We start from the raw sequence: 13,464 nt of genomic DNA on the forward strand, positions 1-13,464 counted from the left end.
TGGAAACTCACTCCCTTTCTGAGCTGATGAGGAGAGAATTAGGTAGAAAGGAGGAATCAAATTAATTGCCTGTCATCCCCTTGCTGCTCTCTGTGTGTTGATTCAAATTAAGCTTTTTCAGTTTTCTGATGTCAGCAGATACCAGACGATCAGAGCACAGGCCTGGGAGTCAGGATCTCCAAGAAAGAGCCCATTCTTAGCGAATGCCTTAACCTTTCTGCCTCTTTAATTCTGACCTGAGCATTCAGGAAAACAAATCTCTTTGTCTGACCTCCCTTGATTTCTGACCTAAACTCTCTTAATTTTAGCCATCTTTGACTGTACAGCCACCAAACTAGTCATTCCTCTTCTTGTAAAGAAAAGAGCAGAAATTCAAATTGAATTCTGCTTTTATTGAAATTCATCATAATTCAGAGAGAAGTAGTTAGATTAGTCAGCGGTAAGTGTGCTGTGATGTGCATTGCCCACGTGGAGGAAAGCAGAGACAAAATCTTGAGAGTTTCTGTGAGAGATGTCACCACCAGCTCAGCAGCCATTTTTGCAGAGCTGGAGGGTGTCACCAACAACGAGGCCCTTTCCTGTCTTATCTCTAGGGTCTCTTCTCTCTAGCCAGATGGAATTATTTGAGGTACCTTGCATGTTCCTTGCTTGTTCTCTTATTTTTTCAGAGGTTTTCTCTGTCCAGAACACTCTTTCTACTTTTTAATTATGTCTCAACCCTGCATGTCTGCAAAGCCTTCTCAAGGTTGAATATGGGATTTCCAGACACCATGAATTCCCTTTAAAATAGATGACAAGCAGGTCAGCACTGTGCACAGGCATTCTACCTCCCCACTGGACCACAAGCTGCTGAAAACAAGGACTCTGGCTTCCTGGCTCCTATTTCCCAGCACCAAGCACCATGCTTAGCCCATAGAAAGTAACCAATCAATATTTATTGAATAAGGGGTTGATTTAGTAAATGAGTAATGAATGGAATTTTTTTAGGATGGTGTTGTAGAAGAAGAAAATATTACTTCAGATCTAAAGTTGAATGTTGGTTGTCATCTGTCTGGATACCCACAATGTTTACATTTCACCCAAACAGTATGGTCTGCTCTTAGGTGTCTTTGGATTCCAGACCTGGTTTGCCCCAAGAACTCTGCTCTACTTTATTCAGGCCAGCATCTCTCCTGGGATATTTGATCATGCTGGTTCTGGAAGTAGCGAGCTTTGAGGTTGAGTGTGCTGATTCGTGTTGGGAATGGAGAGGTGGAGGAGGCAGAATGCAGAACCTCAGGATGAAGAGGCTGAAGTGAGTGCTTGGAAGGTGTGTTTGGGATTCCCCTAGGAGGCTCTTCCTGGCTCAGAAGGAAATTCTGGAAAGGAGATGTTGTTCCCTAATAGACACCATGGAGGGGAAAAGTGCCTCAGCTTAATGATGGCGACAGTAGGACTTTGTCCTTGTATCTGTATGGAGTTTATGATTTTTATGGGGCTTGCAGGCAGTGTGGTAAGGTAGAAAGAGCACTGAACTAGGATTTAGCAGATTCGAGCACTTGTCTGTCATTAACCAATGGTGGGACAACAATTCTGGGCCTCAGTTTCCTTTTCTGTGAATGAAGGAGAGGATAGAACCCATACTCCCTCAGGTCTGTTCCATGATTCTGCAAAAACAGATTATGGATGTCCCATGTGACTGGTTCAGAGGTTGAACACGAAAGGAGGGTGAGAGTAATGCCTTGGAATTTCAAGAGAGTCCAAGGTGGAGGTGGGTGGGGCAGGATAAGACTCTTCTGGGGATCTTTGTCCATCTTTTTCTCCCCACTCCTTTACCACTCTTGGTGGTTAACTGCATGAGTTTAGGAATCAGGCAGACGGACCCTTGTATCCTGGCTCTGCCACTTACTGACTGTGTGACCTGAGGCAAACCTCTTAACCTCCCTCTGCCCCAGTTTCCTCATGTACAAAATGATGTTTATCTTTCTAAAGTTATCATAATGGTTGGATGACCTGATGTAAATAAATGGTACAAAATATTTGCTATCACTGTTCTTCACAAATGTTTTGAGTACTGATGCTATTTATATTTCCCCTTTTAGGACTCTGATTTTGATATGAAATTCTATCTTTCACCCTACTGTCCCACCTATGTTGCTGTTTGTTTTGTATAGAAAAGCTTAGGACTTATGTACTTTGACCTCTTCTGATATTTAATTGTCTCAGTCCCTAGTTCTACTTGTTCCATAAACCTATTATGCCAGATGGCGTCAGGTACAAGAACTAGTGGGCAGACAGCATTGTTATGGACAATAATATTTTAAAATATTTGCAATTAAACCATTCAGGAGTAACAGTAACTGATTCACTGGGGCCGGGGGTGTATATCTCCTCCTTATATACACTTACGGGTTAAAGGAATAAGAAGGGGCAAAGGAAGCCTTGGATTCCATATAGAGTTCCTGTGCATTTTGAGGTTTTAACAGCATTGCAGCAAATATCTGTCATGCCTATGCACTTAACCAATCTTAACAGTAAATTTATTGAAGCTCAGGATGACAATGTTTCATAGATTATCCACAGATTTTATTGATCCTGTAATCAATAAGAAAGAGCTTCTGTGGGTGAAAAGGTAAATGTGAGAATATTCAAGTTTCTTCTAAATGCAATTTTGAATGACATTTACACATTGCTTCTATTATACCTTTAATCTGAATTGTTGGAGGATAATGTTTAGCATCTGCATTAGGACTTTTCAAAGACTGTCCTTATGATGACTTTGAACAGCTACTTGGTCTCAGTTCTGGGGTCCTCTGGTAGCTTAGGTGAGTCCCTACCACCCTTAGACAAGTGAACAGTCAAACACTGGAGCAGGTGGTGAGCTCCTTGAGGGCAGGAGCTGTATTATTCATTGTCATACATCCAGAATCTGGGAGATGAATGGTGCCTTGTAGACACTTATTACTCAATGGGTTTCCGGGTCTGAAAGTATTGGATCTCTGTTAAGCACGAGATGGAGATGTCTGTGTAGGAAAACCTTGGTTATGAAAAGCACATCTAAAGCTTGTTCTGAAGCATAAGTTTCAATAGAGATTCTATAGAGAGAATTGTCCTTCCTTTGTCACTCCACTCGCACCTTGAATTACTCTGAAGCTGACACTCTGAAAGTAAGGGAATGGAATCAAAGGGGCTTCTTAGCTAGAGCTAAAATACAGAGGTTGTTGTTTAGTCACTCAGTCATATCTGACTCTTTTGTGACCCCATGGACCGTAGCGCACCATGCTTCTCTGTCCATGGGATTTCCCAGGCAAGAATAATGAAGTGGGTAGCCATTTATTTCTTCAGGGGATCTTCCTGACCCAGGGATCGAACCCATGTCTCCTGCTTGGCAGGTGGATTCTTTACCACCAGGGAAGCCCAAAATACAGGGGTAGCAAGGTTTAAAATGAATCTCAGGTCCCAGTGTGAGACCATATCTCTCTCAGGGTGAGGAATTTCCCAAACTAAATGTAGCCAGTCAGAGTCTATGGAGAGGTGGAAGCACTGGCCTTGCTGTTATATTTTAGGATGCAGTGAATGAAAGGAATGACCAGAGAAAGTGGGCCCATGAAAGTACAAGGTTAGCCTGACAGTTAATTAGAAATTTGAAGGAAGAGAGACTGGCTGTCTGCAAGATGGTTTACTGGCTGAGATTTCAAGGACCCCTGGCAAGTTGAAAATTATGAGCTCTGTTCATTTTTTCCTTCACTGTAATGAATCATGCCTCTGATGACAATTGTGTTTGTGTGTGGAATCATGTTCTATCAGCTTCTCTCTGAATTATTGCTTATCATTCAGGGGCCCTAAACCACTTCAAGATTGCCAGACTGAAGTCAGATTTTAGCTGGGGAGGTAGAACATGCTGTTCTGGAGGAAGTAGTTGGTGACACCTGCCACACAGGGACATCCTTGCTCCAGGGATCTCCTTCCTTCCCCGTTCAGAAAACATTGCACCATCATTCTGAGCAGGCCTTGGCCAGCAGCACCGTGGCCTGGCAGCTAAATGTGGGCACAGGGAGTCTTCTCTTCTATCCTCCTTCAGCAGGACAGTATCTTGAGGAAGGCTTTCCGGAACTCGATATTGAAGGTGGTATAGATCACGGGGTTGAGGGCACTATTCACATAGCCCAGCCATGTGGTGGCACTGTAGAGCTGTGGGGACACGTGGCATGCTCTGCAGTGGGTATTGAGAACATGGGTCAAGAAGAAGGGCAGCCAGCAGACAATGAAGGTCCCTAGGTTGCAAAGGGAAAGAAAAACTGGGTCAGGGATTTGTTTACTTCCTTTGTTGCAGCATGAAAATGAATCCCACTTGTCTACTCAATGGCAGCCAATATGCTGCAAGTTTAATTTTAATTTTAAACTTCTAATTTTTACACCAAACCTATGAAACAGGTATGATTAGTCATTTTCTTTCTTTTTTTTAGATGAGAAAACTAGATGCTTACATCTTTGATTCATCCTAGACCTCTGCTCCTAAATCAGTTTTCTAGTTTGATCTTTAGATAATTGTTCATTAGCCTTGTCTACTTCTCAGTTCAATTCACATGTTTATTTTATGTCTATCCATGCAAGATATGACTCGTGGCATTGATAGGGGAAGACCTTGAAGATGCAATTGATATAATTAAGGCTGTTAAGGATATTAACATAGAGATTCCCTGGATATGAGAATTCCCTAAGATATGACAAGTTTGGGGCTTGTTTCTGACAGTGAACAGGATACAGTTCAGATCAGTCACTCAGTCATGTGTGACTCTTTGCAACCCCAAGGATTCCAGCACACCAGGTTTCCCTGTCCATCATCAATTCCCAGAGCTTACTCAAACTCATGTCCATTGAGTTGATGATGCCATCCAACCATCTCATACTCTGTCATCCCCTTCTCCTCCCACCTTCAGTCTTTCCCAGCATCAAGATCTTTCCCAATGAGTCAGTTCTGAATTTCCATCAGCATTAAGATATATTTACAAACTCTTTACATTCTAAACATTTATAAATATTAACATTTACAAGTATTAAAGTTGCTGGATTTCCAATTTCTGTTAAATATGGTTACCCGAAACTTCAATACTTTGGCCACCTGATGCAAAGAACTGACTCATTGGAACAGGATACGGTTACCTTAACTAACTCTATATCGTATCTGCAACTTATCAATTTTTAATTTCTTTATTTAAATAAAGTTTACATTTTTCTACTATAAAAACTAGTTCTGGTTTTATACACTATGGAAAACTTGGTAAATATGGAAAAGTAAAAAAAGTGAAATAATCAGCCACTGTTGGAGAAGGCACTGGCGACTCACTCTAGTACTGTTGCCTGGAAACTCCCATGGACGGAGGAGCCTGGTAGGCTGCAATCCATGGGATCGCTAAGAGTCGGACACGACTGACGTGACTTAGCAGCAGCAGCATACATTCAATCACTTTTGACATCTGAGTGAATTAATTTTCAGTCTTTTTTTCTCTATATTTAATCTAGATGTTATAATATCATATGACAGTAGTCTTTTTGCATCCTCATTTTCCCCCTCAATATTTTAAAATAGGTAAGCATTTAGTAAATATCCAATATGTGCCAGATGGTTTTATTGAATTGCTGTCTTATTTATTATTTGGTTTATCCATTATAATTCCAAGTGATAGACACAAAACACAGCTCAATTAGGTGACTTGTTTGGTTTCATAAATTTCAGTCTAAGTTTTTGAATTTCCATCAGCATTAAGATGTATTCACAAACTCTTTACATTCTAAACATTTATAAATATTAACATTTACAAGTATTAAAGTTGTCGGATTTCCAATTTCTGTTAAATATGGTTACCCAAGTATCCTCCACCAGCTCCACTGAATTCAGCCTAACTCAACGTAATCCAACCTATCCCAGCTTAACATGACTCAAACTCACCAAGCACAATGACCAGCATCTGGGTTGCCTTCTTCTCCCGCAGTGGCACTGCCCGAGGTTGCAGGGGCCCCAGCCTCAGGGATGTCGATAACCTGCCATTGCTGAGTTTTCGAACCTCTAGGCTGAGTTTCGGTGCCATGGTAGGGCTGAGGGAGTTCCGAGTCCTCCCTTCCCTTTTCAAGTCTCCCTCTCCTTCTTGGAAGCCTGGTGTTCCCAAGGCAGTGTCTTGGCAGATACTGTAGTAGCGTTTCAGCTCCATGTGCGTCTGGCCAGGGGAGAGGGGCTGTAGATGTAACAAGAGTGGATCCTGACATTTCTGGGGATATTGTTTATCTTCTGAATGTTCCTGAAAAGGAAACAGAGCAATGAAGAAGAAAGAAACCATCATCCTGTGAAACCTACAGAGGGTGTCTCTGAGAGTGGTGGGCTCATGGGAAGTTATGGTAAACAAAATCTGCTTGTGGCTTTACAACCAAAAGCACCTACCACATGTAGAACATCTGAGAATCACAATAATCCCTTGAGGAGGGGAGCACAGAATTATACCCTGGACTTTCTGAGGTAGAATGACCTGGATATGTTAAATGACACCATTAGGATGTAAGGAGAAAAATCTGGAATATTGGAAACTATAAGACAAATGACTCAGTTGCTTCAACAAATAAATTGCAATGACAAAAACAACACCTACTAGGTGCGGAGTATGGGTCTTACTTGAATTTTGATGCAAATAAACCATCTATAAAAATTTACCTGACATTTGAGGAAATTTTGAATGAATATTTAACATTGTGTGTGTGTTAGTTGCTCAGTTGTGTCTGACTCTTTGTGACCCCATGTACTGTAGCCCACCAGATTCCTCATACTGGAATAGGTAGCCATTCCCTTCTCCAGGGGATCTTCCCGACCTAGGGATTGAACCCGGATCTCCTACATTGCAGGCAGATTCTTAACCATATGAGCCACCAGGGAGGAATTATTATTATATTTGTTAGTGTGATGTGGTATTCTGGTTATATGTTTTATAAAAGAGCCCATATCCTTTAGAGAGTCTTATAGCATATTTTTGGTTGAAATGTTATTATGTTTGAGATCTGCTTCGCAACAATCCAGTGGGGTGTATGAATGTAGGTGGGCATGTAGTTGAAAGAAGACAGGGCCACGAGCTGATAATTGCTGAGCTTGGCTGATGGCTACTGAAGGCTTAGTTATATTTGTCTTTCTACTTTTTTACTTTTGAAATTTGTAATAACAAAAAGTTAAAAAACTCAGGATTTTCATCTCAGCTTCCTACTACTTAGATGCATCCTTGGGTAAGTTAATTAAATGTCTCTGATGCTGAAGCTGAAACTTCAGTATTTTGGGCACCTCATGTGAGGAGTTGACTCATTGGAAAAGACTCTGATGCTGAGAGGGATTCAGGGCAGGAGGAGAAGGGGACAGCAGAGGATGAGATGGCTGGATGGCATCACTGACTTGATGAACGTGAGTCTCAGTGAACTCCGGGAGTTGGTGATGGACAGGGAGGCCTGGCGTGCTGCGATTCATGGGGTCGCAAAGAGTCGGACACGACTGAGCAACTGAACCGAACTGAACTGAACTGAACCTCACTTATAAAACAGAAAAAAAAAAAAAGAAAAAGAAATAGGCTTGGGGTGAGCAGACTCAGATGCAGATGTTTTGGGTATTTTGGAGGATGTGTGTGTGCTCAACAACAGCATTTCTTCCCATGTTTGAAAACTCAGATACTGTGTTAATCTTGAGTAGAAGAAAGACTCCCCAACACCTGTACTGAAGCCATGAAAATCAGATATTCACTCTCCCTGACCTCCCCACAGGGCAGCTAGAACTCTGGCTCATGAACACATGAACCAAGCCCAGCCAATTGGAGATTTGCACCTACAGCCTTGAACTTGCTCATGAAGCAAGACTTCAGAATTCATCCAGCAGTGGTGACAGTGTCCAGTGTCCTCACTATTCTACCCAGATTCTTCCTCAGGCATGAACAGCATCTTCTGAAGCTGTTCTTTAGCCTTCTTGTTAAGCTTGAGCTCCTTGATATCCTTCCAGCAAATTCCTTTTTTACATGTTAGTCAGTGTCAACAACCAAGAACTTTCACTAGTCTCTCCTTAGTTCAAGGAATCACAGTCTTCCAAATACTCAGGGGCAGTATACTGCACACACTCAGGAACATTGTTGAATGAATGAATGCACGTGGCCTTCAAGATAATTTAGTGTTTTATAAACTGTTCACAGATGTGTTTGTAAGGATTCTATCATAATATGTTTTTTTAAAATTTGGTTTTCATTTTGGTAGAATTTTCTAATAATTAATGTAAGTATATTGTGATTTATCTGGCTGACCATTTGTAAGATTATATTGATGGCTGAGCTGACATCTAGTGATCTTCTAAAAGGTGCATTATTTCTGAAACTAAAGGGCCAGGGACAAATTTCTGAGAGTGCTTATGAAATCTCACATTGGAGAACACTGATCTAATGCAGCTTGTCTCCCTTCCACAGATTTGGAAATTCAGTCCTACAGAAGGAAAGTGATTCTTCCTGTTCTCACATTAGTGAGTGTATTTTTCAACTCTCTCTACAAACTTTTATCACTACCTCTCTGGCTGACATGAAGAAACACTGGACTCCTTGGGATCTGGCTGGCGTAGCCCTCCATTCCCAGATGGCAGGACAGAATCTAATTCTCCACACTCCAGACAATGCCAGCTTCTTGATTCTCCAATCTCTCCTACGTAGTCACTACTTTTCCTTCATTTGCCCTTGGAGCCTTCTCAGACCTTGGATTTGTTGTAGGTAACTTTAAACCTCCTATCTACTAAAAAAAAAAAAAAATCATTTGCAGCAAAGGTCTGTAACTGCTATATGAGGCCCAGGTAAAAATGGTTAGTTAACTATACAGATATTAAGAAAAGTGGCAAGAATACACAGAAGAACTATACAGAAAAGATCTTCATGATCCAGATAATCATGATGGTATGATCACTCACCTAGAGCCAGACAAAGTCTGGTGGGAATGTGAAGTCAGGTGGGTCTTAGGCAGCATCACTATGAACAAAGCTAGTGGAAGTGATGGAATTCCAGTTGAGTTATTTCAAATCCTAAAAGATGATGCTGTGAAAGTGCTGCACTCATATTCCAGCAAATTTGGTAAACACAGCAGTGGCCACAGGACTGGAAAAGGTCAGTTTTCATTCCAATCCCAAAGAAAGGCAATGCCAAAGAATGTTCAAACTACTGCACAATTGCACTCATCTCACATGCTAGCAAGGTAGTGCTCAAAATTCTCCAAGCCAGGCTTCAACAGTATATGAACCTAGAACTTCCAGATGTTCAAGCTGGATTTAGAAAAGGCAGAGGAACCAGAGATCAAATTGCCAACATCCATTGGACCATCGAAAAAGCAAGGGAGTTCCAGAAAAACGTCTATTTCTGCTTTATTGACTACACCAAAGCCTTTGACTGTGTGGATCACAATAAACTGTGGAAAATTCTGAAAGAGATGGGAATACCAGACCACCTGACATGCCTCCTGAGAAATCTGTATGCAGGTCAAGAAGCAACAGTTAGAACTGGACATGGAACAACAGACTGGTTCCAAATAGGAAAAGGAGTACGTCAAAGCTGTATATTGTCACCCTGCTTATTTAACTTATATGCAGAGTACATCATGAGAAACGCTGGACTGGATGAAGCACAAGCTGGAATAAAGATTGCCAGGAGAAATATCAATAACCTCAGATATACAGATGACACTACTCTTATGGCAGAAAGTGAAGAAGAACTAAAGAGACTCTTGATGAAAGTGAAAGAGGAGACTGAAAAAGTTGGCTTAAAACTCAACATTCAGAAAACTAAGATCATTGCATCTGGTCCCATCACTTCATGGCAAATAGATGGGGAAACAGTGTAAACGGTGAGAGACTTTATTTTTTTGGGCTCCAAAATCACTACAGATGGTGACTGCAGCCATGAAATTAAAAGACTTGCTCCTTGGAAGAAAAGTTATGACCAACATAGAAAGCATATTAAAAAACAGAGACATTACTTTGCCAACAAACATCCATCTAGTCAAGGCTATGGTTTTTCCAGCAGTCATGTATGGATGTGACTATACATGACTATAAAAAAAAGCTGAATGCTGAAGAATTGATGCTTTTGAACTGTGTGTTGGAGAAGACTCTTGAGAATGCTTGGACTGCAAAGGAGATCCAACCAGTCCATCTTAAAGGAAATCAGTCCTGAATATTCATTGGAAGGACTGATGTTGAAACTGAAACTCCAATACTTTGGCCACCCAGTGCAAAGAACTGACTCATTTGAAAAGACCCTGATGCTGGGAAAGATTGAAGGTGGGAGGATAAGGAGACAACAGAGGATGAGATGGTTGGATGACATCACTGACTCAATGGACATGAGTTTGAGTAAAGTCCGGGAGTTGGTGATGGACAGGGAAGCCTGGCATGCTGCGGTTGGTTCATGGGGTTGCAAAGAGTTGGACACGACTGAGAGACTGAACTATACAGAAATTAAACAAGGCTCTGTCATTCATCATGATGGGCTTTTGAAGCTTTATTCCTAATATTTACTTAGCTGTGGAGTTCAGGGAGAGGGATACTGGTCTTTTATCTAACACTTTTAGGCTCCATTTGGCACTTGGCTTGCTTGGGGAGTCAGGGCTGGTTTGAATGGGAAGGATAAGAATTAGGGCAACTATGAAAATGTCTTGGCTTTCCCCATATTTGATGGCAATTGGGCACACGAAATTCTCCCATTAGCCTCCTTTTTCTACTTTTCTTGGCTCTGCCCATGTCTGTTTCAGTGGTGTCCTTTCCCTCTAATGCAGGTGGTTCTGGATAGTAAACTCCACAACACATCCAAGAGTCACTGGCTCCAGTCATTGGGATCTATCCCAAGAGTCACATGCTTCTGGAATATCACTTGATAATGCCTATTTTGAAGCTCAAATTAGATAGGTTCTCAGGTTCATTATTTATCATAAATCCAAGTAGGAAACTGGGGCCAAATTCATTTTGGGATGGAAGTGGAATCGAGTCAAGCCATTGTCTTGAGAAAGGGTCTCTTATTCTTTTACTACAAGCATAGGCTTGGCTTACTTACCATTTTCCCTGTGGCATCTGATGGAAATCTGGCCCTTATTGAAAACTGCCGAATGGGATGCAACCGTAGACAGGAGGACTAGGGTGGGTTGAAGGAGAAACAGTTGTGTGTTAAGCTCTATATAGTTGGGTCATATAGGTGACGCTATATGAATACAATGTGTTGATATCCTCAGTCTGGGGTCCTGACCTCCTATTTCATGGGGGCTAATATTCTTGTTTCACCCAAGCTTTCGGACTTTCAGTTTGAGATTATGATTCTCACTCAAGTCATTACAGCTTGATCTAGATGTCCAGTTTGGACCTACCTTCAAGATCACACTCAGTTCTTACTCTATGAAGCCCTTTCCTGAGCATATTGACTTTATCTTCTCATAACCTCTCCAGCATTTAATATTTATGTGCTTAGTTGTCTTCATCTCACTTTGGCAAACATTCCATTCAGTTTTGGGCTGCTGATTAATTTTGAGTGTAGGTGTGTTTTATTTGCTTATCTAAGGTTTTAAACTCCATGAAGGTAGAGGCTGTAGAATATCCCTGCTGTCTCTTGCTTAGCAGTTACAAGTGATAGGTATGTATCCATTCATGCTTCAAATGAATACACTTGAATCATGTACTAGGCACTGGAATAAGCAGAATTTACAACCCAAGCAATTGGAATATTTCAATAAACTTCCTTTTCAGAGCCTCAAAAGACCTAATAAAATGTGCCGTCAGCATCCCATTCCACCAGCTGGTTAGTGCCTTGACACAGAGGCAGATCTAGAAAGGAAAATAAATTTCAACAGACCCCTAGTGATTCTTGATGTGAATGGTCTGGCCAAAAAGTCATTCCTGGAAACCCAGCAGCAGTGAATGGTAAAGCTGCTACACTGAAACTTCACACCTGTGTGATATCTGAACAGCCCTCTCATTGAGGGCAATGAGAGACTTTGAAAGGAAGCAGAACAAGCCCAGAAAGGGTGCTCTAGGGAAGACTATCAATGCACTGTTGAGATTGGATTTCCTCCAAGACCTAGCCAATATCTGCAGGTTAAAAGGTGGCAGATGTGTGTCCTTGATGGGCGAACAGGCAAAAGCATGCACTGCTGGACACAAGGGTAGGAGGCCGTGTCTTCCTTCTGCCGCTTCAGGATGCTCACCTGTTGGGGGAAGCTGGGTCTGACACTGAGGCACTGACTGTTCTGTCGAGTGAGGATCCGCTTCCGTCTCCTCTGTCTCAACACCACGTAGATCCTGGCATAGACGAGGACAGTCACTCCAAAGGGCAGGTAGAAGGACACCACTGAAGAGTAGAGGACAAAGTCAGGGTTGGAGATGGAGCAGATGCTGGGGTCTCCTGTGAGTGAGAGAAGTGGAGAAAGCAAAGTCGTTGGCCAAGTACGGGATTCAGTGGCGAGCACAGAATAGGCCCCACATCACGTGTGGTGTCTCCACCATCACGTCCACAATGGACGTCTGAGAAGTGCCGGGAGCCGGTCCTGTCTCCTCCTCTGCATGTCCCAATTTACATGCTGCCTCCTCTGAGTAGGCTGCCTGCCTCGAGTTTCTCAGTCAGAAGCAACCCTTCCTTCCTTTGTGCCCCACAGTCTTTTATTGTCATCACTCTTGTGTAATTAGCACTCATGGCCTGATTGTTAAGCTGTGGGGGAGGCTGTGCCATCCCAGACACCCACATTGTCCACTTGTCCTCCATAGGAGGTCTAATTCATCTTTTTTTCATATATTTATTTTTTAATTGGACAGAAATTGCTTGACAATGCTGTGTTGGTTTCTGTTGTACAGCAATGCAAATCAGCCGTGATTATATTAATACAAGTATCCCCTTCCTCTTAAGCCTACCTCCCATGCCCCCATTACACCCCTCTGCTCCCTGTGTTATATACCAACTTCTCACCAGCTATCTGTTTTACACTTGGTAGTGTATATATTTCGATGCTACTTTCTCTGTTCATCCTACTCTTTCCTTCCCCAACTGTGTCCACAAGTCTCTTCTACATATCTGTGTCTCTGTTCCTTCCCTGCAAATAGGCCCATCAATACCATTTTTCTAGATTCCATAGACATGTGTTAAGTTCAGTTCAGTTCAGTCGTTTAGTCGTGTCCGACTCTTCGACCCCGTGAACTGCAGCACACCAGGCCTCCCTGTCCATCACCAACTCCTGGAGTCCACCCAAACCCATGTACATCGATTCGGTGATGCCATTCAACCATCTCATCCTCCATCATCCCCTTCTCCTCCTGCCCTCAATCTTTCCCAGCATCAGGGTCTTTTCCAATGAGTCAGCTCTTCGCATCAGGTGGCCAAAGTATTGCAGTTTCAGTTTTAGCATCAGTCCTACCAATGAACACCCAGGACTGATCTCCCTTAGGATGGACTGGTTGGATCTCCT

General features: G+C 42.2%; 1 protein-coding gene across 1 annotated transcript in view; it reads right to left on the reverse strand.

Annotated features, from left to right (window-relative positions):
- Positions 1-2,647: 2,647 nt before the first annotated feature.
- The window catches only part of DRD3 (dopamine receptor D3), a 48,150-nt gene continuing 37,333 nt past the window's right edge, over positions 2,648-13,464 (reverse strand). The window contains exons 4-7 of the mRNA XM_070374335.1: positions 12,214-12,410; positions 6,077-6,212; positions 5,930-5,977; positions 2,648-4,253 (exon numbers count right to left, since the gene is read on the reverse strand). Of these exons, the coding sequence (XP_070230436.1) occupies positions 4,057-4,253; positions 5,930-5,977; positions 6,077-6,212; positions 12,214-12,410 (578 nt within the window). The 3' untranslated portion in view covers positions 2,648-4,056. The remainder of the gene's footprint in view (positions 4,254-5,929; positions 5,978-6,076; positions 6,213-12,213; positions 12,411-13,464) is intronic.

Source organism: Bos mutus, chromosome 1 (assembly GCF_027580195.1).
Source record: "Bos mutus isolate GX-2022 chromosome 1, NWIPB_WYAK_1.1, whole genome shotgun sequence".
Classification (NCBI taxonomy): domain Eukaryota; kingdom Metazoa; phylum Chordata; class Mammalia; order Artiodactyla; family Bovidae; genus Bos; species Bos mutus.